Source organism: Stigmatopora nigra, chromosome 4 (assembly GCF_051989575.1).
Source record: "Stigmatopora nigra isolate UIUO_SnigA chromosome 4, RoL_Snig_1.1, whole genome shotgun sequence".
NCBI lineage: Eukaryota > Metazoa > Chordata > Actinopteri > Syngnathiformes > Syngnathidae > Stigmatopora > Stigmatopora nigra.
Genome location: NC_135511.1, coordinates 10,425,985 through 10,451,441, shown reverse-complemented (window position 1 = coordinate 10,451,441; position 25,457 = coordinate 10,425,985). Strand labels below are relative to the sequence as shown.

The 25,457-nt window shown below is 39.9% G+C and overlaps 2 protein-coding genes across 3 annotated transcripts in view; one reads left to right on the top strand and one right to left on the bottom strand.

The window, feature by feature from the left end:
• The first annotated feature begins 296 nt into the window (after positions 1-296).
• Positions 297-5,856, top strand: LOC144195073 (riboflavin kinase-like). Of its 2 annotated transcripts, XM_077714451.1 has the most exons (5): positions 297-837; positions 1,854-2,005; positions 2,217-2,319; positions 2,853-3,050; positions 3,143-5,856. In XM_077714451.1, the coding sequence occupies exons 1-4, from the start codon at positions 756-758 to the stop codon at positions 3,023-3,025; spliced, it is 510 nt and encodes a 169-aa protein (XP_077570577.1). In that variant the 5' UTR covers positions 297-755; the 3' UTR covers positions 3,026-3,050; positions 3,143-5,856. The 2 variants fall into 2 exon arrangements, with proteins under 2 accessions (XP_077570577.1, XP_077570576.1); XM_077714450.1 differs by having other exon boundaries at positions 2,853-5,856.
• LOC144195074 (proprotein convertase subtilisin/kexin type 5-like) overlaps positions 5,194-25,457 on the bottom strand; it is a 46,562-nt gene continuing 26,298 nt past the window's right edge. The window contains exons 17-38 of the mRNA XM_077714452.1: positions 24,253-24,446; positions 23,477-23,561; positions 21,491-21,594; positions 21,261-21,399; positions 20,363-20,478; positions 14,324-14,426; positions 13,363-13,499; positions 12,665-12,865; positions 12,456-12,518; positions 11,763-11,823; positions 11,229-11,374; positions 10,951-11,157; positions 10,510-10,593; positions 9,931-10,117; positions 9,540-9,754; positions 9,198-9,440; positions 8,644-8,880; positions 8,398-8,578; positions 7,952-8,169; positions 7,423-7,526; positions 7,131-7,341; positions 5,194-6,450 (exon numbers count right to left, since the gene is read on the bottom strand). Coding sequence (XP_077570578.1) covers positions 6,005-6,450; positions 7,131-7,341; positions 7,423-7,526; positions 7,952-8,169; positions 8,398-8,578; positions 8,644-8,880; positions 9,198-9,440; positions 9,540-9,754; positions 9,931-10,117; positions 10,510-10,593; positions 10,951-11,157; positions 11,229-11,374; positions 11,763-11,823; positions 12,456-12,518; positions 12,665-12,865; positions 13,363-13,499; positions 14,324-14,426; positions 20,363-20,478; positions 21,261-21,399; positions 21,491-21,594; positions 23,477-23,561; positions 24,253-24,446 — 3,682 coding nt within the window. The 3' untranslated portion in view covers positions 5,194-6,004. The remainder of the gene's footprint in view (positions 6,451-7,130; positions 7,342-7,422; positions 7,527-7,951; positions 8,170-8,397; positions 8,579-8,643; positions 8,881-9,197; positions 9,441-9,539; positions 9,755-9,930; positions 10,118-10,509; positions 10,594-10,950; positions 11,158-11,228; positions 11,375-11,762; positions 11,824-12,455; positions 12,519-12,664; positions 12,866-13,362; positions 13,500-14,323; positions 14,427-20,362; positions 20,479-21,260; positions 21,400-21,490; positions 21,595-23,476; positions 23,562-24,252; positions 24,447-25,457) is intronic.

The following is a 25,457-nucleotide window of genomic DNA, read 5'->3' as shown; positions in this document are numbered from 1 at the left end:
TATTGTACGAATGCAGTACTTGTATGAAGTTGAAATGTATCACTTCATTGAATGAAGTCATGTGCGTGGATTTGCCTTCCAGTCTGGAGGCAGCAAATAACCAATCACCGCAGAGCATAAAAGGCCAATTAGTGCTGTTTGATATAACCTTTGAGGCTCTTCTCCTTGAAATAGAATGTTATGAATCATAAAAAAATCCACTGGAAAATTGGATTCAATGCAAATGCCTGCAGGTAATGATAAATTGTTAATTTTCCTACATCACTTGAAGGCATCATGCGCGTCCACGTGGTTGATGACGCAACCACGCAAGACGCTGGAAACAAAAATTCTACCGACGTCACATGAACATGTTCCGGGATTCTCGGTTAAAAGCCCCGAGCCGGTGTCATCTGTAGATCTCGGCGAATCACTGAGGACTGACTAACCTTCTTGACGCGGACAACTTGTACAACTAAACCCCGTTATTTATTTCAATAGATCTCCCTGTTTATTGGTGTCATTAGATAACGTGCTAATGCTAACACCGCTAGCCGCATAACAGGTGAACTTAGCCGGTTGTGACCCGATACTTGTCCGCTGGAGTGTTCATTTACACTCGGCGAGACATCATTTAGAATCGGAATCTACGGTGGCCGTTCGATCGATCGATCGGGGTCTGTCCGTGTCAAGAAAGCCTCTTTAGGCCGGTTCTCGGCTTGTGGCGTTGGAGGTCACCCGTGCGATTGGGCTCTTTATCTAACCCCCAGCAAGGAATGAAGAGTCTGCCGTACTTCTGCCGGGGAGAGGTCGTTCGAGGCTTCGGCAGAGGCAGCAAAGAACTCGGGATTCCCACAGGTACTCGTCCTTATCTTTGATTTAGTCTACACTTTTTGACTAGACCAAACGGATACTTCCTCCATGATTTATCAGGTTTTGTTACCAAACAGTACATACATGGACAAGTATTAACATGACATTGAAATTGAATACATTTTCAATGTGTTCTAAAATATGCTAAAAAGTCGACTGACAAATCTTGAGCCTCCTGCCAAAACTAAAACCTCAAGCAAATTAATAGTGTTTTTCACACTACAAATCACCTATTACAGGGGTGCTCTCTAGCCAAATGTGGCTCTTTGATCCTTATAATATTTAGTATTTCATGTTTCTCTTTGTTTCAAGTCTTTTCTTTAAAACACACATTCATCAGGGCCCATTCAAAACAAATAATAAGTAAGGGGAACAAAGTATTATGGTGTAAAATATGGTTTTAATTGTGTGTGTCTATTTTGCCAGGCACTGTGTTGTGTGGCTCTTTAATTCAAAGTTTCAAATCTTTGCTCTTTGTCTAACTTGCTCTCCACCCCTGTTAGTCAATGTTAGTCATGTCTTTTTCTACTGGATTTTGATAGAAAAAGATATGACCAAGGTTTTACTGTCAAAACATGTTTACTCTTGTACAAGGCCGATGAGTGATATATTGCTGTATTCTGGTAGTATACAGTATCCCAAAAATCTTGAAAAATGTTTACAAAATATTTTCAAATTATTTGTGGAGTTCATCAAACTTTAGTTGTCAACAATTGCTAAAGTGTTTATTGTATTCAATGACAACTGTGTTTACATACTTCGGCATCTAAGCCAACTCGCATCTATCTTTAAAAGTGAGTGTTCCATTGTAGTTGCTGATTAACGACAAGCTATCTTTTTATTTGCCCTTACGTAACGCGGTTCGTAAACAACGCTGTTTTCATCGATTCTTTGCATTATCCTCGCAAAAAGGACATTTTTCTGGTGGATGTCATAGAGAGGCATCAGCAACCTCTATGTGCATTGTAACAAGTGGCGAATGTTATCTTTTTAAATTTTAGCCAACTTCCCCGCCTGCGTGGTGGAGCACCTGCCAGCCGACATCAGCACGGGAATCTACTATGGCTGGGCCTGCGTGGGTAACGGCGACCTGCACAAGATGGTGATGAGTATTGGCTGGAACCCCTACTACAAGAACACCAAAAAGTCCATGGTAGGTTGCAAATAGATAGAAATTTATTTGGGTCCAACATTGCTAATTTACTGACTAAGATCATATAGAGCACACATTCATGCCAACCAGTAAGTATTTGATCATTCCCATTCCAGCTGAGCCTGAAGCCAAGGGTCAATTTGCGTCAGCTGCACAGTGCGATTTTGTGGCGTGCCACGCTTTAATAACGTTTTTGCTTCTGTTCTGCTAGGAGACTCATGTGATCCACAAGTTCAAAGAAGACTTCTATGGAGAAACCCTCAGCGTGGTCATGGTGGGATACATCCGTCCCGAGAGAAGCTACGACTCACTGGGTGAACTCTCACACACACACACGGTCACAAATAGTACAAATAGTGAATTTTCTGGGTTGTAATGATTTAAAAAAAATAATCAATAGTCTGCTTGTTTCAGTAAATAAGACTTCAGTCTTCTATACTTATCTGGCACCCATTTTTTTCTTCCCCAGATTGGAAAGAATTGTGCAGTCTTTTAAAATCCCTTTCACGGCAAGCACTCAATTTGCCTGAAATGAAAATGAGCCGTTGAAATATATATATATTTTTTTAATCCACCCCCCCCCCCCAAAAAGTCAAAATTGAAAGAGTTGAAAAACAAAGTTGTTTGACGTTCCCAGATCCAAATTATAATCTGATCTCTCATCTCATTTTCTTAACCGCTTTATCCTCATTAGGGTGGGCGGGGGGTGCTGGAGCCTATCCCAGCCAACTCCGGGCCAGAGGCGGGGGACATTCTGAATCAGTGGCCATCCAATCGCAGTCCAAATAGTAATATTTTGTGTATATCTGTATGTATATTCGAACATTTCTGCCACTCTTTCTTTCAGAGGCTCTGATCGCCGCCATCAACGAGGACATCTCGGAGGCCAAGGTGCAGCTGGAGCGACCCGAGCACCTCAAGCTCTGCGATGACAATTTCTTCACTGGTCATTCCGCTTCCTCTTCTACGGCCTCCTCACCCCCTCCCTCCGCTTCACCTACATTCATCAATGGACACTGACGCAGGAGATGGCGTGACTGTTGCTGTGGTGACGCCCAACCAAAATAGCATCTTTAGTTTCGATTCTTTTGTATTACTTCCAGTATGCTCTAATTGTGCGTTCTTTCTTCCGCACAGGGTTATTATACACATGCAGAAGCTCAGTAAGGCAGCGTGTATCAAGTGGCGCAATGCAAAATGATTCATCTACACAAACAGAAGTTTAAAGCATTATTTTTGCATTTCCCATCCATTGTCCTAATGGTAGTCCCAACATTGGTCTTAGTGGGTGCTCAAATTTGCCTCTTTTAAACGTCAGAACAATTGGATCGCAAAGACGAAATTGTGCCAAATGTGGTTGAAAAGCGACAGATTTTTGTTCCTATAAAAGTTTCAGTTTTCAAAATGTATCTTTTTTTTTGCAAGAAAATGCCGCTTTATTTTTTATTTCAAAGTTATCCTTGATAAAGTATATTTCTCCCCTTAAAAGTCTTTAGTTGGTTCATGTTGATGGCCCCAACAAATGGCTACAAAAAGTGAAAACCTACAAAATGTCTTTCCCGAAAATCTGTATTTTTGACAATGACATGGTGAAGTGTGGCCAATTCGTGGCATAGAGGTTAACTCACCTGACTCCCGTGTGGGAGACCTGGGTTCAAATCCCGGTTTTGACACATTTTCACTTAGTTGTTTCTGTGTATTTGCAGGCAAGACCCTCAAATGACGACGAAGGGAAGTGTAGCCAAATTGTGGCGCAGAGGTTAGATCACTGGACTCTCGCGTGGGAGACCTGGGTTCAAATCCCGGTTGTGACATATTTTCCCTTAGTTGTTTCTGTGTACTTCTTGTCAAGACACTTAAATGATTACAAAGAAAAGTGTAGTCACTTGGTTGGTGCAGAGGTTAGTTCACTGGACTCCCGTCCAGGGGACCTGGGTTCGATTCTTGGTCAGTACACATTTTCACTTAGTTGTTTCTGTGTACTTCTTGGAAAGACACTCAAATGATTACAAAGAAAGGTGTAGTCACTTGGTTGGCGCAGAGGTTAGATCACTGGACTCCCGTCTGGGAGACCTGGGTTCGATTCCCGCTGTCGGCACACATTTTCACTTAGTTGTTTCTGTGTACTTCTTGGAAAGACACTCAAATGATTACAAAGAAAGGTGTAGTCACTTGGTTGGCGCAGAGGTTAGATCACTGGACTCCCGTCTGGGAGACCTGGGTTCGATTCTCGCTGTCGTCCTTTGGCTGAAAATAATTGGAAAGAACACAGTAAATGGAAGGGAACAAGAAGAAAAAAAAGAAAAAATGGAACAAGAAGAAAAAAAAAGAAAAAAACTTTTTAATTTATATTAAACACTTAGTCATACTTTTCAGCAAAAGGTTATATTCCGAACTGCCTTCGGCAGTTCGGAAGAATGTTGGAGGGACCTGTCTGTGCGAAAGGCGTTCTCGGGTCGGCCTTCGGCCGACCCTCGACCGCTTGCTTGGTCAGTGAACCGCCGACACCGGGAAGCGAACTCACGTTCTCTCCGTGCAAAGGCGAGTGTGCAACCCACTACACCAACTCGTGCCCCACTTATACATGGGTGTTGAAACGTTTTATCCAAGGAAATGGGCGTAAACACTTAGTCATTTTTTTGACTAAATGTTTCATCCACCACTGAATACTTATTTAGTTAGACACTTAGACATTAGAACTTATTCTTTTAACTGAACAATTTTGGGAAAATCTTTGCCTGCACTGGGATTTGAACCCAGGTCCTCAGATATGGGAGACTGATGACTTAACCACTGGGCCACCACCCTGTGAGAGAAAGTGGTAGTACTTGTACTTTTGTCTCATTCATTTACCTGAAAATAATGGGAAAATATTTGTCTGCACTGGGATTTGAACCCAGGTCCTCAGATGTGGGAGACTGATGACTTAACCACTGGGCCACCACCCTGTGAGAGAAAGCAGTAGTACGTGTACTTTTGTCTCATTCATTTACCTGAATAATATTGGGAAAACCTTTGCATGCACTTGGATTTGAACCCAAGACCAATGAGGTGGAAGACTGATGACTTAGCCACTGAGCCACCACTCTACAGGATTTAGCAGTGGTATTTGTTGTTTTGTCTCTTTTCACTCCCAGAGCATATTCAGTAGTATACGTGGTCATTTTTTCCAAGACAAAAAGTCTAAGTATACATGATCATTTATTTAAGAAAAATAGCCTTACTATATATGGTCATTTTTCTTCAAGGAATATAGCCTAACTATACATGGTCATTCTTTCAAGGAAAAACTCTTACCACATATATAATTTTTTTTCAAATTACAATGAGACCTTTCCCTCTGTGGATTTACATCTTTACACACTTTAAGCAGGGTGAGGGCTCAAATAAAAAATATCAAAAACGACAAACTGCTTCTACCAAAGACCAACATTACATCACAGCTGAAACTAAAAAGGCTTTGCTCAGTTTAGCCAGTAACTTGAACCCTCCTATGTTGCGAGCTCAGGATTATGAAACATTAATGGAAGCTCAAAAGTCCTGTCTTTTAGTTGGTAGAGACACATTATTTTGGTTTTCATTTTGCCAATCAATCACTTCATTGTTTTCTGTGTACTATTAGTGGATAAATTATAAAATTTAGAGATGTATATAAATTACTTGTGAATATGAGATTCACCTTACGACCAGGCATGGAAGTGTCAACATATTGTGCGCTTTGTTTTTCAGGAAAAAAAATGTTTTGTATAAAAAAAATAATAACTGGAAGCGCTATTGTAATTATGTAATGTTGAAATTCCTGCCCTCCATCTGTTTCACATTTCCTCCAATAAATCTGCTCTAATGATGAATGTATCGAAATGTTTTTTTTCTCCTGGAAAATTGCTATTTGGACATTTCTATAAAATATGATGTTGCCATTGAAGAGCATTTTACAATGTTGAAGTTTTTTTCATGTAAAACAGCATGCCCTTCATGGAAGCTCGGGTGAGAAAGAGGTCATGTATAAGTGTAGCTCTCATCATCATACTCCATCTCAATGTCCTCCTCTTCGTCCCCCAAAAAGCCGTATTTGAACTTCCTGTAAACGGTGCCATCTTTACCCATGTACACAATGCCTTCTTCATCATCATGGTCACCATCCTCTGCCACGAACATTCTGTCGCTGTACTGTCCGAAAGAGGACACATCAACTTGCTCCTTTGCATTTCCCTCACCTTCGTGGTCATCGAGCTTCTCGTAGCCATTGCCACTTTTGGGCTTTTGGGTAGGAGTCATGCCGAGCGACGTGGTGGATCGTGCGTGGGTGAAGATGAAGACGGCAGCCCCGACCGCTACAATCAGGAGAACGCAAATGGTGGTCACCGTTTTGGCAGCATTGCCATTTTCCCTGTCCAAGTCGGACGCGTCTCTCTGCACAAAGTTGACAGACAGGATGCACTCCTCTAGAAAGACAAATAAAATCCCTGAGTTTCATCTTTGGAAAGGTTACCTGACCACTGTAAGTTATACGGCTGTGTGGTATAAGCCTAAGTTGACAATGAATAGAGAACTTGTTTTCCGGAAATATCCAAAATATATTAAATCTCTCTTTTATTACCAAATGACATCTGGCTCACTAGAATGTAAAGTACCAAAAAAGAACATGCTGAAAATTAAACTATCAGGAACTTTACCTCACTGAACTTGTTTCATAAGGAAATTATCAATCTAATTTATAGTTATTTTTAGTACCCTCAAGACGCATTATGATAAATCTGAAAAACCTACACTATAATTTAAAAATGAATCTCTTCCACTTAGACCCAATAAAGAAAATGAAAAAATGATTACTTTAAAGTCAGAAGTGAGAATTAAGTCTTTTGAAGGATTCAGAAAACTACTTTTATTTACTTACTATGTTTGAAAGATACACACTGTATACACCTAAATCATAAATTGATTTTGATCGTACATTTAAACATAAAATTACAACCAGGATCTGTCTGACTTATTTTCAATTAATAAAATAATCTGTGATAAAATGTGGGCTTCAAATTTGGCCTACTTGCATGCATTATGCGATTTATACTATTTCTTAGGCTTGCTTTGAGGTGTTCCTAATAAAGCATGTTTTGTGACTTACCCAGAGAGGCGTCACAGTCGCAGCACTGCCATCCAATGGCCGGGCCGGCGGACAGCTCCCGGTCGTGGCAGCAGCTGAGGCAGCGTCCGTCGTCACTCAACATCTGTGAAGCGGGACAGTCGGTGCAGTTCCAGGCGCCTGGTCCTCGACAACCCAGGCAGGAGCGCTCGCACGGCCGGCAATCAAGCGCGTCGCCGAAGTTCGACGGCTCCTACAATTGGGAGAGAGGTAGGGAAGAAAAGTTGGAGCTCGGATAAAGATGCCGGTCAAGTTATCTAAAGAAGGCAAAGACCTGAGAGGCTAAATAAAAGCCAATCTGACAGCGCGATTCACAAATGCTGGAGCCTATCAGCCGGTAGCCGGGGTAACATGATTGACAGGAGGTACCACCAACACCTGGAGGAAAACACAGTTACACTTTAATATAATTAGCCCTAATCAATATATAATCACTTTAGACCTTCACATTCATTATAGTATACACGTTGTCATTTATTTATGACCTACCTAAGAAACAAAAGATGGTGAAATAATTCACAAAATGTAGATAAAACTATAGTGAATGCATACATTATTGCTTTATATGACCACTTAAAAGTATATCCTTATATAGGATTAAAAAGAGAAAAAAACCTTGAAAACTTTAAGGCCATGAAAAACAGGGTTTTACTGTGAAAAATATTTCCGCAGTATTCCCCCCGTTTTTTTAGATATTCCGTAAAAAATGAAACGCTGCCAAAAACAAGGGTTACTATTACTGTACAGGACTACACAGTTGGAAACTTTCCATTGAGTCCTTCTTATGAGAGGAGATTACAAACCTGTGCAGGTCTTGCAAGTGGGGTGGCACTTGAGGCAGGTATGACTCCAGCTGTGATGAAAGTATCCTGTCGGGCAATTCTTCAGGCAGCGGCCTTGCTGCTTCATGTAGACGTAGCCTTCCCGACAGTTTAGGCAGTCGGTGTCGGCGGGCCCACGACACTGACTGCAGGCAGGATCGCAGCGCTGACAAGCCATGCTGCTGCTGTTCCCAAAATGACTGAAAATGAGAGGTGACGTGAGCCTGTGCTAGAACGTCCTTCATCATTCTCAACCGCAGTCAAATCCAGACTTAAGCTGGCAAAAATGAAGTAAGTCAAGTTAAAGGTTCTTAGGTCTCCCCGCCTCTGGTTGTGGGGCCAAAAGTCAACCAATTTGCTATGGAGACTAAGTATCCTTTGCAATCCTATGCAACCACATAAAAGGAGAAAAAGAATGTACTGCTGACCTCTCGGGGCAGCTTTCTACGCAGCTGCTGCCATGCCGGAAAAAATCTGGTTGACAGGCGACGCACTGTAAACTGTGGCGACCGGTGCACGAGGCGCAGCTAGAGTGGCATCGCTCACAAGTGCGCTCTTCCTTTTCATTGGCGTAGTAACCGATAGGACACTGTGTCACACACGTGGAATCTGGAAAAAAAAAAGAAAAAGTCAACAGAGATTTTTTGGGGTTCGGTGTCGTTCGACGGACTCACTGAGGAGGAAGCGCGGCGGATCGCAGCCTAGGCAGTGGTCCGGGCCCGCGCCGCTCGAGCAGTGGTGGCAGGTGGTGTGGCACGCCCGGCATTGCCCGTCGGTGTCCATGTAGGAGTTGTGAGAACACTGGCTATACCACATGCAGTGGCCTCGAGCATCAAGGCGGTGCTCCGGTCTGCAGGCGAGGCACGACGACGGCTCGTTGCCCGAACACCTCAGGCAAGAGAGGTCGCAATCTGCATGCACAAGAAAAACACGCTCAACCTCTACATCTTCTCTGATTAAATTTGCATCAGTCCGATTAAACTTCAAAATTGTTATTAAAAATTTCAAAAGAGACATCACATGTCAATATTTTGCATTTAAAGTGGAATACAACTGAAATGAACTTGATAATTATATTGGCATACCACTAGAGAGAGCCAGCTTAACACTGGTGCCACTTTGACTACTACTTTAGTGCGTTGTAGCCCACCCTTCCATGTTAAAAAGGCCAAACAATACCAACCATTTGTATTAACCAAATACTGTATTTGTCCGTTTTTATTTATACCTCTGCATTCTCCATCAGCTTCCTCATAATAGGTGCTGACTGGACATTGGGGCAGACACTCCCCACTGTAGTGCCGCGCATTAGGATTCCGGCACGTTTTGCAGTCGTCGCGGTCTGGCCCATCGCATGAGGCGCAGTCAGTGTGGCAACGAAGGCACTCGCGCTGCTGCTCGCTGAGGAAAAAGCCAGCAGGGCACTGGTCCACACACTTATCAGCATGGAGGAAAAAGTAATCTGCACAAACTGATGAAAAACACACCAAATTGGTTGATATGCCATATAATGTAACCTGTGTTGGTATTGCTGCCCACTCATTTGTAGTATATTGACAATGGCACTTACTGTTGCACAGTCCATCCTGATTACAGTGGATACAGTCGGAAGGACAGCGGTGACACTGTGCGTCTTTGCTGTAGTAGCCTGACGGACAGCCACTCACACAGCTGTGATCCAATAGGAAGTGATCAGGCTCACAGCTCAGACAAAAGGAAACGTTGCCATGACAAGATGCGCATTCGGGAGCGCACAGATGGCACTTGCCACTCTCAGGGAAACCTCTGCAAATGAAAACAGCACCAGGGTTGATTGGTTATCACTATGTCCCACAGTTCTACACTCAATCCACGTGGAGATTGAATGTTCTCGCTCTGCCTGGGTGAGCTTTTTTCCATGATAGTCCAGTTTCTTGCCTTAGCCCCAAAACATGCCCCCAAATTCTCTCACCAAAACTTACCGGTCACACTCTAGCACACAGGCGGCATTTTGCAAGTAGAGTTCCGAGTGGCACCGCTGGCACACGTCAGCATTTTGACACACGTGGCAGCCCTTGGCACAGGAATTGCAGCGCCCAGATGTGACATTGACAAAGGTGGACATGGGACATCTGGGGACACAAGTTTGATCCGATGTCAGGAAGGCTCCTGCAAAAATACAAAGGGATAAATAAGGCTAAGCTTTCGCACATGATACTGAACCATTATGCATTATGGTGAATGGTGTGAACAGGGGTGGCTTTTCTACATCTGAATATTCGTTAAACTATAAGACCTATTGGTGTTTAATATAACTATCATCATATCGTGAAATTCATTTTTTTAGCATCCAAACCTGAATATGTGAATTTGGTTTCTCTAGGAAGAATGAACTCACTCAGTAAGAGTGCAATTTAAATCCACTAATAAAGTTAATCTCCAGATTTCAGTGATTACAGTTATTGCAACTCTATCCTGTGCTCACGGCACTATAGTCTTTGATTTTATACCTCTTTAGACATAGACAAAATTTGCAGACAAAAAAAAAACATCATACAGACCTTGGTGACATGAGAGGCAGTCGCCTTTACGTGCATTGAAACAGGTCTCACAAGAATGGTGACACAGGGCACACTCTCCTTGTGCTGTAATTCACACACATTCAAAGTTACTACAATAATGGCTTGATCTCTTCACTCAGGGGTGGGAAAACAGGTTGTCAAGGGCCACTGTGTTTGCAGGTTTTGGTCCCAACTGCTCATGCACAAACAGTTTAACCAATGAAGTTTCTGTGGAAAAAAAAGTAGCACCTGACTGCAATCCACTGATTGCAGTGGCTCGGAATGAAACCCACATGCAATGCATCAATATGCCACTTTTCATGGGGGCAGCACAAAATCAACCAAACAATTCTTTTTAGAAAACTAACAGCTCAAAAAATTCCACAGCACAAAAAGAAGTCAAGAAAGTTCAAGGAGATCAACATTTTCTTTCAGTCCTACCATTCCTAAAGCGTCCACTAGGGCAGGCCCCCAGCTGAGTTCCCTTAATGCACTCTCCATCTTTCAGCACCAACTCATCTTGGCACGAGTCACAGTCATCAAACTTGGGACCGCCGCATGTCTTGCACGCTCGGTGACACGCCTCACACTCCTCAGCTTCCTCGTCAACAAAGTAGCCCGTCTGGCACTCTTCCACACACCTACCGTCTACACACACACACAAACATTTGTCTCACCGTTCTTTCAGCATGGGATCTGGTAATGACGGAAAGTAGTACCAAAAAGGTAGAATCCCCTGTTGCACCAGTAGCACTGTGATTCGTCGCAGATGGAACACCGCTGGTCCTCACAAGGAGTGCATGTCATGCTCTCAGGAACCCCGGTGGTGCCATCTGGGCACGACTTGTAGCAGTAAGAATCCAGCCTAATACACAAACACGAAAACAAACAATGTTAAAATAAATAAAAAATCCAGTCGCACTAACCAAAGAATGGACAATGAAAATAAAAAAATATATATAAAGATTGCACTAGGGTATAAGTTGCCTTTTTGGGGTGCTCTTTTTTAAATTTATCAGAAACCAAGGATAAACATTATATGTTAAAGTAGTGGTAAAATAGGGAATACCAGACAAAATGGGGACCTCATAATGTAACATATTTAATTACAATTTGGAAAAAAATGGCTTAAAACAGGACAAGGGGATCAAGAGTGAAAAAAAGTAAAAGTCATTAGTGGCAGGCCCAGCCAAACTATGAAAAAAAAAGTGTGACATAGTCAGGAAAATACGGTAGATATTCTTTTGACTTACTGGTAGAAATTATCTTCACACTTTAGACAAAAAGTTCCTTCCTCTGGATTTCTGGAGTCCTCTGCAAATATTATTTTGGTTAGCTAATAAACAAACAACAGATAAAATCTATTTCCCACTGTATAATTTTCAACAAGGTCAAAACAAAGTAAAATAACATGCTTTTACAAGATCTGAATACCTTTATATGGAAATGGGATGTAACAATTTTGAAAATAAACCATTCCCATTTAAACTCACAAAATTCATCCTGGTACACATGAAATGGACACAATCGATAAAGAACTGAAAGCTTGTGTAGTGCCATTTACCATCAGCAGAGGGTATTCTAACATAAAAACCAGCAGTTGGCATGCCCACAGTCAAAACAAAAGAATTGAGAAGAATGTTCCCAGACAAAGTGAAGGCAAAATTCAGGCATCATGTAACCACTACACTACATTGTAGTGTATATTTAAAGCTGTGGTACGGCCAAAGTACGACTCTAACGCCCTAAACCGTGAATTCCAGAGCATGCGATCTTTGGCCTCCCAACCCTGAACACACAGTGCGAAGGACGAATGCAAAAATCAAGCTACTACACATGCAAGTCAAATAGTCTGTGATTTGTACATGTGATAGGAAACAAAAAATCTCATCAGTGGGAAATCACATCTGCAGTTTCCTGGTGAGTATGTAATATTAGGCACTCACTGTTTTCACACTGTTTGCAGCCGTTGTCACAAGGGAGACATTGGTCAGGTTCTGCAAGCTCGCCTATGTAAAAAAAAGAAAAGAAAACCAAACATTTGGGGGTTAGAAGTTAATACTAGATGTGGTCTTGTTGCAAAACAATGACACCACTGAGAAGCTGTCATCAGTGACTTGAAAATAGCAAGTTGTTGTTTTTTTTGACCACTCACTTGCGCTGCACTCCAATGGTAAGCAACGTCCATCTTTGACTTTGTATCTCGGGTCACAAATGAGGCAGAGGCTTTCCGATGTGCACACGACACAGTTGGAAGCGCACGATTCGCAACGTTTGTACACGGAGTTGAAGAAGCCCTCAGGGCAGACGTCTAGACATTGGCCTCGGAACAGGTAGCGTGGCACGTCAAACTTGTCTGGCGAAAGCGAGAAAATAATATTTTTAAAAGATATCATACCACTGCTATTAAAGAGGAGTTAATTGATAATCGGCATATTTAATGATCCTACAATAACAAATGTTTTGTGGGTTAGCCCTAACCATACATTCTGGCAAAGCACTTGCTAAATCTACCTTCATAAATACCAAGTCAACATCTCAATTTCTTTAAGAACAAACAGAATATGAATAATTGCACTTATCCTTTTGCAGGGTCATAGCAGGAAAATGGCTTATTGTGAAATAATTCAGTAATGAATGAAAGGGGACAAAGTATTACTTTCCAGGCCACACAAAATCATGCAATAGACTGGATCTGGCCCACAGGCCTGATGTTTGATAGCCATGCACACACTTCCAGAAGTATTTTTTCACACATCATACCAACATACACTGGTATAACTCTATAGTATGTTTCCGCCGTGTGCTTGAGAGAAAGTAGAGAATAATCCCAGATGAACTGGGAGCTCATACCCATGTCACAACTGGTGCAGCTGGTCGGACCCTCGGCGGTGCATTCGTGGCAGGTGTAGTGGCATCCATGACACTCTCCAGCGGTGACATAGCGCCCTCTCGGGCAGCGGATCACGCAAGCACCCTCGTTAAAAAGTCTGTTGGTGAAACAATGTTTTTGACTGTTAAAAACAATATTTTTGACACATCATAATTTATATAACTTCAAGCTAAAACCTCTGGACCAAATCCAGGTCATCTGCTATTTTCATAAAGTTAAAGTAAAACACAGCCAATTATGACTCAGGATTTGACTGTATTTAGAAATGGCCACATTTAAACCCCCAAAAAGAAAGGATGAAGTATTTCAGAGAAATTCCTGCAGCTCAAGCTAAGTTGCTATTGGCAGCCTTTCTGATCGTTTCTTCTTTTGAGGTATCATCAGTTTTCGAAGCAGTTCTTTGGTGTTATGCCATATTTATCTTGCTTGACGATGACTTGTGTTCACTAGTATATAGCATGGGATATAATTTTAGCACCTTTCACCTGAACAATAAGTGCAAACTCGAGGTGTAAGATGTAGTTAAAAAATGTCAAGAAGTCTTTTATTTTTAGATAAGTGATCTGGCAGGAAACTCATTCTGTCCACCCACGTATGTGTTGATTGTATCTGATTCTCTACAGCAGGCTGACAAGAATGATTTCTTGTTGTTCTGGAAAAATGTACAAGGACACTTCACGTCACTAAAAGTGATGACTTCAAATGGTATCGATGTCTTCGAATCGTTTCAATGAATCGTCATGGGTTATACCTTACATTATTGGTGGAAAAAGTGACATAAATTGTATATCTGTGCTTCAATTTTGAATATTACAAAACCTGTTATCGAAAGAGAGCATTTACTTTGTCTACTCTGATCGTGAGATATTACATTTCAGATTTTGCAGTTAAAGTTGTACTGGGGGCATTGTTCTTTCTCACCGTGTAGTGGGACAACTGGTGCAGTCTTCTCTTTCAGGGCCCATACACTCCAGGCAGGTGGTGTCACATAAGAGACACATGCCATGTTTGCCCATGTACTGGCCTGCAAAACCAACATCACAGCGAATAAAACAAGCCTCAAAATCAGACCACTTCTCACTCCCTCTCGTTTATGCCTGACTTTCCACTTGGGTGCCACCCTCACATCTTGTGAACCTGAAAATCCTCACTAAGTCTGCCTTATTATTCTCACTGACATTCCTCGTCTGCCCAGAGACCCTTCTTCTAACATTTCAAAGCTCCCAAAACACACATTGTTGTTCTAAAACAAAAAACCAAGCAGTGGTGAAGGTGACAGAAATTTTTCACCTTACCTTAAATAAACACCTTACTTTCAACTCTTGTGGGGGTGCCACGTGGTGGATGTGACACTTAAAACATCGTGTGTGTCACCTGGCATCTGTAAGATGACGATTAAAAAGATAGGAACATTCAGGAGAGAAAAAAAGAGGATAAACATTTGAAAAGGGGAAGAACATGGCGACACTATGTGGATCTAGTACCACCACGGGTGGCAGTAGATGTCTTAATTACCACAAAACGGGCGTTCTCGATGTGGAAGCAAGGAAATATTAAGTAACCAATCAATTTCTCGGTGTGTCATCCCCAGGTTTGTGTGTACATTTTAGACCTACAGCACCACAGACAGAGGAAGTAAGAAATGAGGAAGAATTCTAGGGAAGTGAAACTTTAAGCATTGAAATCAACCCATTGGCACTATAGTACCCTCCTTTTCTCAAAAACACTTAGCAATGGGAAAATTGTAATGCATGTGGTTCATGACTAAGATAAACGATTGAGGAACCCATGGGCCAAAGGTTGGAGAAAGCTGATCATTTTGATTTGAATGTATCATTTAAGTACATTTTTCCGGTTGTGCTGCAAAGGCAATCTTGCAGACATGGCAACCAAAGAATGTACAAGTTGTATTAGCCTAACCACAATCAAGTTTTGATAACGCCACATAAAATACAGGACTAAAGTCATAAATTATCAATGTGCCCTTTGAATGAAAAATGATCAAGACTTTGGTCCATTTTCTTCGAGGTGAGAGCATGGTAGCAACCTATTTTTTAGACAACTGCAAATATTTAAGATAAGCTCAAAACTTCTGAAAAGTCAGCTCAAAAAAAGTTCACTCAGCATTATTGCATATAGGCAGTTTTCTAGTAAGATATTGAACATCGCAGAATGGCCACATACCCTATTGAAAATGCAGAAGTGTGAATGTCAGGGCTAGAAACAATGACCTTTTGCCCATAAAAGTTCATTGAACTTAAGAGACTTTTTTCCTGGTGTTTTTGTGGAATACAAATATTTAAAAAAACTGAGTAGTTAGGGCGTAATTGTTAGGTTTTTGTTTGGTTTAAGTTTAAAATGGGGGGAAATTATATATTTTTTTAAAAACAACTAAACAAAATTAATAATTTCATTTAAAAATGTAAATAAAAAAAATCTACAAAAAATACAATTATTGTTCAATTATTTGTCTATAGAGAAAAAAACCTAAGATCAGTATAACATTCACAATCCTTCAAATGTTGTTTGGAGAACAAGGAATTTTAAAATTACATCAATAAGTCTGGCAAAGGTGCACTAAAATAGGAAATCCTAGCCCTTTTCACTGCAAATTGCCCTGCAAACCTGATAAAATGCGATCAAAACTTACCAAAATATTGTAAAACATAAAAAAGTACCACAAAACGCTCACCCTTTCTGCTCTGTATCCTGGCTTTGAGGAAACTGGCACTATTGATTTCAATGTAAACCATTTTAAACATAAGATCAGTATGTCATATTTGGATCCTTTAACTCCAAACTATTGATACAAAACAAAATGAAAATCAAAAGAAAACCAAAACATCAATCGAGTACACATTTTAATAAGAACATTTAAGTAAAAAAAAAATCTAGGACTGAGTAACAATAATGCATTGTCCAGATATGCCACAGGTACAAAAAAACCCAAACAGCATTTAAACGAAGGTCGTGTGCGTGTGTCCTTAGTGTGCCTAAAGTCATTTTTAACAATGACCACTTTGTTGATCTAAACCAACAGGTGTATTCATCGCTTTATTTCAAATCAGCAAGAACCAGGACGAAAGAAAAAAAAAACGAAAACTGCAATCACACTCACACCCACCCACAAACACACTCACACACATACATACATATGCAGACCCTTACATGCTATACTTTATTAGACCAGCACCACCGTGAGAAGTGTCATTCAGCCATCGTGTAACGAAGAATTGCCTTGCCGTTACTACAAAGGGAAATCGTTGGGAACCCTTTCCTTCAAATTTGAAGAGAACGTGAACTAGCGTGATTAATTTTGAGTTCAACTGTTCTGAGGCTTCCGACAACAGGTTCCACATCTTCTGCTCAAGAGGAAACGATTGCAAGAGAGTCTGAATGACTGAAGTGAAAAAGCTAATGTTGCCTGGCCTAACTTTAGGGAAAAAAATACTAGTAGATCTAATTTGGGATGGGTTTCATCGATTTCTTTGAGGATTGATTCTTGTAGCTTTGTAAAATTCTAGTCATTTTGAAAATTAAGAACGTTCAATGGACATTTTTGGGAATATACCAAACATGTAGACATTTCCAAATTCCTCATTAAAACCACCAAATTTCAGTGCAGAGAACCTTCACTTTGGAGAGCTCCAAGTTATTACATTTGTATGCACACTGACATTTGCTCATGTTTATTCTATTAGGGGGTCTATTAAGGTGCCTTAAGATGCCTTGGCAAGGTCACTATGTTGACTTTAACTCCAATACCTGTCCATTATATTTCTCTCAATTCCTTGTTCGTTTTAATGAACCTATTATTCTCATGATCCCATGAAAAGATGACAATATGGAATAGCTTAAAAGTACTTTCCAAGGAAAATTTGATTTAGCTGGTTGGTTCTAAAGGACGAAAGTGACATCACCTATTGGAAGTTGAGCTGTTTTGACTCTCTGGCCTGGAAGCGGGAGATGAGAACATTCACAAATCCCATTTTATATCCCGCATAAAGGCTACACTTTGTATGTTTTTCTCTAATTTGGCTAGGCCTGTAACTTATTACTGTTAATATGTTACGTTGTTGTCCATTTCATTGTGATGTTATTGATCTCCATTTCTCATGTTACTGACGTCATCTTAAACGAGTTTTGCACCAAAAAAAATGCAACTTTATACTCTCCAGTGAGAATTACATTTTGTTTTGCTCTCCTCATTTTGTATTTTTTGGGCTAGTACAATTTATAGTCCAAAAAATACAGTATTGAATTTTTTTGTATCGTTTAATGTAGACAGTTGTTCAACCTGAGTGAAAAGACACATTAGCAGTAACTTTTTTTTTGTAGTAACTTGTACATCGCCATTAGACTTCATTTCCTCTAGGGTGCACAGAAGCTATGTTGAGTGTAAATGTTCTCTGGTGCGCCCACACGGACGTGATATTCACATTGTTGTGTGACTATTTTTTTCTGTGTATTCTTTGACCTATTACACTATTTACAGAAGCTTTACTAGATCCATCTGCTCATTATTATTATTATTAACACTGGAAGAGAAGAAGAAAAAAGATGCACACAGACGCAGTCAGAGATTCACAGGTTTTAGCGATGTACGCTACGCTGGCAAAAAAAGAAAAACCTGCAACAAAAAAATGTTCAATAATTTTGGCATTGATGCTTTGGTCAAAATACTGACACTTTTTTTGTTGTTGAGAAAATTCCCAGTCATTGTATACACCCCGACTGTCCCAGTAAAGAAAAAAAAGGTAGGTGTGTTGTAGTCCCGTCTTCGCACCTCCTCCCATGCAGTCCCTTTAAGAGGCACAGATTCCTTTATAAATTATGTGACTGTGAATGATTGGGGGCATGAGCGAGGGGATTTTTTTTTTTTTTTTTTTTTTTTTAGAGGAAGGGGGTCGGGGTGAGAGGGGTCATCAACCCTTTTGTGAGCATGTTCTGCAGCACAGTTGCTGCAGAACCTTCCTCTGGCAGAGATTGTTCTTTTTAACCAGGACACAGAAGCTGCCTTCCGCCCAAGATTCTTCATTTGCTTTCCACAGACCAGGACAGAGAGAGAAGAAAAATGGATAGAGGAGACACAGACACACACAGACACACACACACAGATGCACATATAGGAATAAAAGGCATAAAGTGTATTGGTCAGGACCCAGAAAGTTGAAGTCCAGTGGATTGATTGGATCCATGCCCGTAGAAGGAGGATAGAAGAAAGATATATAAAGAAGAGGGAAAGGAAATAAAAAAACAAAAAAGAAAACAAAAGTCACACAGTTAGAAAATTGACAGCATTTGGTATCAAATATTTTGAAGATCAGCGAGAGAGAGAAGATCTGAGGCTGGATTGACACTATTGCATTAGATTAGAGTTTTTTTAAATATATTTCTAACTACTATTTATAGCTGTAAGAATCTGGTCAGGTTCAGATTGCAAGGTGATGATTTATTTTGTAATCTGATTGATGACCTACTGTCTTATGTTTACCCGTCAAGGGTGTGAGTGAAATTATTTAGCAAGTTTGCAACTCTAATTTCAGTACTTGCTTCAAATATGTGCTTTCATTTAAAAACACAAATTGCCTTTCCTATAAATGGAATAGGCTTCAGCGCCCCACGCGACCCTCTTGAGGATAAGCATATGGAAAATGAATGACTAAATTCATGGTTCATTTGCCAGTATTACATCAAAAGATTGATTCATGAGACTGAAATGTTTATAATAACTCATTTTTCATTTCCACAGTAGGAGATTTATTATCTGTACAGCTTATCCTTGCAATAATAATCAATTTTCCAATCACTATTGGATTACTTTTTAAATCTTCAATCCCTAAATTTGGGGGCCTTGACATGCATAGATTTAGGATGAAGAAGAAACAATTATAAATTATGAATCAATATTATTAAGACATCTTTGTGGGGAAAATACATATATTATAACTTCTTTAGGACAGAGTGTAAATCCAGCCTTAGATAGATTTTTAACACACAAATAATTCATTCAGTAAAAGCCTAAAAGCAATACTATGCATAGGAAAAGAATTCCACCAAACAGTACATACATACACTACGCATCTTTTATAACTTTTGTCTATTGTGGTTGTTGTTCTTGTAAATTAAATACTGGGGGTATAAAATCAACATTAGAGTTTAAGTAGGGGCCTTAAGAAATGTATTTCTGTTTTTATAAATTATATTATGTCATTAATGAATTGTATTTTTTTTTACATTGAAATCATGTATACATTTATAGGTATAAGTCATATTTAAGCAATACAACAATGTTTCTCAAATTTCAAATACCTAATATTTATTAGGCGTATTTTAATATCCCCAAAAAGACACCTTTCCTATAAAAGGCTACCTCAAAAGTGCTTTCTTATCAAAATAAGAGCAACAAATTACATTTAGAATAAACTGTACCATTTGGTGGAACTGTGAGCATTAAGGAAGTTAGAAATAGATTTTTTTGTTAGAAAATTGGGCGATGCGGAATGAGTTTACCTTTTCTATGCACTGTTAAAATACTACACCAGGAAGCTTTTTTTGTCATAAATACAGTACATGTGTTGGTGACAGATGTGTTGTTAGTAACATTTTAGGCACGCAAGAACAGTCATAGATTCTAGATCGAATCATGACATACAGCAAGTTAAAAAAAGCAAATTTCTGCCTGTTAGAGCTTTGCCGACTAAATATTTAGCATCTGGTGAGTTGCGGACACCCAGGACTCCAGCTTTGTTGAACCTCCCATTTAAATAAAGAGTAAAAAATAAAACTTTAAGGGTAAAAAATTATAATCGTAACAGAAAAGATTGCACATTGTATAGTGACCATTTAACCTAAAAAAAAGGTGCTGGAGTTCCAAGGACCCACTGTTTTAGTTAGAATCATGCATTAAAGTTTGTTATTGAGTAAAAAGCAGCTTCAGAGATAGAGCTGAAAACTCACCATCTTTGCAGATGGTGCTGACCACGCACGCTCCCACCTCCAGATTATAACCGCTGACGCAGCTGCTGCAGTTCCTCTCGCCGGGCCCCAAGCATTCGTGGCAGCTATGATCACACCTGTCCAATGACAAACAGTTGCAGCACTCTAGTGTCTTTAAACTTTGGATTCTTTGCTCCAAATCTAATTGACCTTAGAGCCACTGAGATACATGAATAGTCAGCTAAATCCAGCTATTCTACAAGCAACCAAACCTAGCCATTTTAAAACATCTGGACAGACTTTTCAAGAAGCTCAGAAAATGGGTCATCAAGGTTTTTTTGGGCTGAAATAAGCCTTCTCTTCTCTGGTGACTTCCTCCACATCAAACCAATGATGACATTTTTATTGCAGGATTTATAGTTTATATTTACAATATTTGGCAAAAGCCTACTGGTGGCCTTGCTATGAACGGGGTCACAGAATTAATTTGAGCTTTTTGTACTTGTTTAGCTAACTGGTATTATTAACAAACATGGTTATGTATTTCAGTCAAATTTGAAAAAATATTTTTATAAGATGCATAAAAGTGTTGCATGGCATTGAGTGCGACTTTCAATCAATGGTTAACTATTTTATAAATATACAGAAAAATGAAAAATAGCCAGGACATGACTTTACTCGAATACATATTCAATTTTATTTATTTAAGCAAATGTTTGCATGGTTAGGACAAGAGGAATAAAACAAATGATATCCTCCGCAATATTACGGTTAAATTTAACAATTTTACTTGAGATTCAATTTATTGGGAGAAGAATGATTGCCTACTTAATTTGGCAAATTGGCAGTGTATGAAATCAAACAGCCTCCATCTTACTTGGAGCCGAGAGAAAACAGTGAAGTATCTTTCCCAACTCACTTCTTACACGACCTCAGCACCTGGCCTCCCTCACTCGTCTGCTCCGACAGGTAGTAGCCGGCGCTGCATGTGGACACGCAGCGCCAGTCCTCCAGCATGTAGCCTTCAGCGCACTTGGTGCATGCCTCAATCCCCGTGCCTGTCATTTACAAAAAAAAAAAAACATTTGGAATTTGGACATGTTTATCTGTCTCATCCCATTAACACATGGCTGCCTCTTGATGCCTTACCCGCACAGGTGGCACAGGCACGGTGGCAGGGTTCGCAAGTCCTCCGGTGGCCATTGTAGTAAGAGCCTGCGTCACATGTCATCTGACATTTGTTGCCTTGTAAACTGAGTACAAAGGAGAAGTGCGTTCTTTAGGAGTTTCCTAACATTTGTTTACTAAATTTGTAGTTGTTTTTTTAAACACTGGGTCAACAAGTGTCGAGACCTTTAACCAGATGTATTTTTGGTCAAATTAAATACAGTCGCAATGCATGATGTGATTTACAGTTAAAGTAAATGGGAATGGCATCATTGAATCTGTATCTGTATTTCAGACCCAGTCTACAACATACAAGCTGTACTATTCATTTTTTTTTTTACATCAGACGGAATTTTAATAGAATAATATAACGTTGCAATAGCTGAACTATATATTTTTTTCTACATTAACCATTCCATATAGTTTTCTATGATTGAACCAAATCTATTCAAGGTTCAGCCCAACTGACAGACATCCGTGACTACATGAGAACAGAACTTTATGCACTATATGAAATTGTTGTTTTACGTTTAATTTAACGACCAGTACTTCTAAAATTGAATTGCTCTTTGGAGATACACAAAGTCGTTAGTATAAAATTGGGAACAGGCCAATAACTAGGCAAATATAAAATATATTCACATCCACACGGATAAAAAAACAGTATTTAACTAATTCATTGCCTGTCAAGGTAAATGTAAAAATTCACAGTGTGTGCTGTGGTAGTTTGTAAAAGATGAAATAAAACGGTATTGAAAAGCTCTACTGCCAGATTCAGATTTTCAATCAATATGACAAATATTAAATTGACTACTGAAGTAGTTGATGTTCAGAATCCAACTTTACAAATCCTCACATTCACTTACTGCTTTGAACGCAGGCACATTTATTCTGTGCAGCAATAAAATATTCTGAAATACGACTAACAAGTGAGTCATGAATCCTAGCCCACTCTGTATATAGTCTTGATTTACTATTAAAGTGGATTCCAAATGATGTTTTCATTGATTTCTAAGACAAGCACAAGGTCGTATTAACCTGTGAAAAACTCAGTGCATCAAAGAAAATATGAGAGTTGACAAATTTGTGATACAGCCCTTTAACCATCCAATACCTCTACTGCTGATCCTCACAAGGCTCACCAGATGTGTTGAATCACATTCCAGATGACTTTGGGTAAGAGGCACCCTTCACTGATCGCCAGCCAATCGTAGTTATAGTTTTTGTGCTTTTGTACTAGACGAGATTTAACTTTGAAGTTGTACCAAATGTTTTGTTTCCCATTTGAAAAAAAAAATCTACAAATCCATCGACATATGTGTCTGCTTTTGGCGGCAGGTCTAGCAAACGTTGCCTGGAGTGAGTTTGCAATGAGCACAACTTTCAGCACAGTGCCGAGCTGAAAAACAGCTGCTCCACGTTAGCCGGGAATTCCAAGAAATCGTCTGGACCCCTCTTCGCCCCTTCAGTCGCTACTTTCCGATAATGTGTGTGTACGTCCATTTGTACTTGTGCGTGCAGACTGAGGAAATAATGGCTCTTAAGTCCCGGTGGATAACTTAAACAGCTTAGGACAGAGATGAGAGCATCTTTGGAAAAAAGCGTGCAAAACTCAAAGTGACGCTGCTTCTTGTGTGGGTCGGAGGGTTTATATGGCTTTTAACGCTAGCCAGGTCAGCGGGTGAAAGACAGTTCACGCAATAAAGATGTCGCCGCTGTTTCCGCTGCTTAATAGTGTTTTGTTTTTTTTTCCCCTCACCATTAACGTCCATAAAATTGATAATTTTGATTCTTTACAGATATACTAAGGAAATAATTGATGGCTCTTGGAAAACATATATCCAAACATAACAGTTAATCATTAGAATAGTTATCCAAAATATTTGAAAGTGCACAGCCAAGGCAAAAGTTTCCAAGATTTATAAATGACTGCTTTTGTATTGTATACACAGCGTGGGCAGTTTTTACCTGGTCCCTGGTTTGCATTCTGTGCAAAAATTTGAGGCACTGCACTTCTTGCAGTTCTCTGGACACCTCCTGCAAATGTTGGAATCTGAAAGACAGAAGACGAGAACGTCACACACACACATGCAAGCGTGCACCCACACGTACAAATAAATAGTTTCACGGGCGGAAGTGAAAAGCAGCAAATTAGCAAAACAGCAGGAAGACTGGGGCTTTGTGGGGAAATGGAAAAGTGGAGGGACTCAACAGCTGGGGAACGAAGATGAAGACGGCTGCATTGGGACAAATGGAACGTACTCAAGGAAAGACAAAAAAAAACATGCTTTGGCATACTACTACTACGCATAGAGATATTGCATATTCCAAGACATATTTTCATATTAAATTAGATCTACACTGCTAAAACGCAGAAAGTTAAGCTACAAAAAATCCACTTAATATTACTCTCACGGAAACTACCATTTCAAATGTATTTTTTTCTGTACTAATGTATTATAAAGTCCCCTCATTTGGTGTTATCTATGCTAAAAATTAAAATGAATAGCATATTCATTGAACATGTAACCTATTTTCTTGTTTTCAAAAAGATACACGGTATTTTTAATTAACAAGCTAATGTTTGTTATCTCTTCCTCGCCAGTTGTAATATAATTTTCATGCTTCGATGCTTACAGGAAAACTTAAATAGCAAACTGGAATGCTAGAGGACATGGCCATATGATGTGAGCCATTTGATAGTTCCTGTTCTGATTTTACGTTAGATTTTCGAGTTAGTTTACCTTGATCGAGGTAGAAGGCGTCGCCACAGGTGGCCACACAGGTGTGGGTACCCTCATTGAGATGGAATCCGGGCCGACAGGTGGTGCATTGGTCGCTCCGGCTGCCCATACAAGTCTCGCACAGTGACGAGCACTTCTTGCAGCGCTTCCTATCATCATGGAAGAAGCCGCTGGGGCACTCAGACACGCACATCCTGAAAAGTGAGACACTTTTAGATAAGAGCAATACTCCCTACCTTATATCTTTCCTTACATAAAACATATGTTGTTAACATGTCTGCCCAATGTAACTTAATGGGATGTAAAGCACTTTGAATTATGTAAATTGTGTTGAATTGGGCTATCTAAATAAATTGCCCTTTACACGCCTAAGTTGAGTTTGAGCAGAGTGTTTTGGCATGACTGTATTTGCAGCATAAATATCGTACAGTTTAAGTGTGTGCAGCAGTATATGGTGAACAGGTGGAACATCTGCTGGATAACTTGCTAAAGCTCAGTTTCCCCTCATTTCCCCTCTCTCTTCAGGACATCATCAAGATGCCTTTTTCGCACATTTTTAGTGCTTACAGCCAAGAAACACATAGGGCATGAGAGGAATAACACAATCCACTGCTGTGTGCCAGCTAACCTGTGAAAACAAACTAACATTGGCTGCTAGGAGCAGTACATGATGAAAGGTGACATTAGCTGCTTGGTTGGCAAAATCTGGTATTTACATTAACAAGAACTCTTGTCACATTTGTTGCACAGTATTTTCCTCCTCAATTTTTTTAGGAGAAATATAGATCATACTTTTATCGATTTACCTGATTTATTTATCAGTTTTCAATTTAACAGTTTAATTAGAATATTTGGTTCATTGATTCATCTTAAATATTTTAAAAATGACTGCGGAAAAGAATTGTACAAATAAAAGTCATTTGTTGTACTATACTAAAGCTGTTAAATATCTAGATGTGCCCCATAAATGGCTGGCAAAAAGTGATTGAACCCAATCCAATTTGTCCATTTAAAATACAAATGTGACACTTCAGAGTAATGTTTTTCCCATCTAGAATCATTGTGGCTGGCATTGATCGCTCATTAACACAGAGCACCATAAATACCACACGTAGAAATATGCACACATCACTAATCAGTGCTCTTTAAGCGCTCCCTGTGGCGGTGCAAAAGGGCAGCCCTCACGAGCTGACACCCCAGGCATA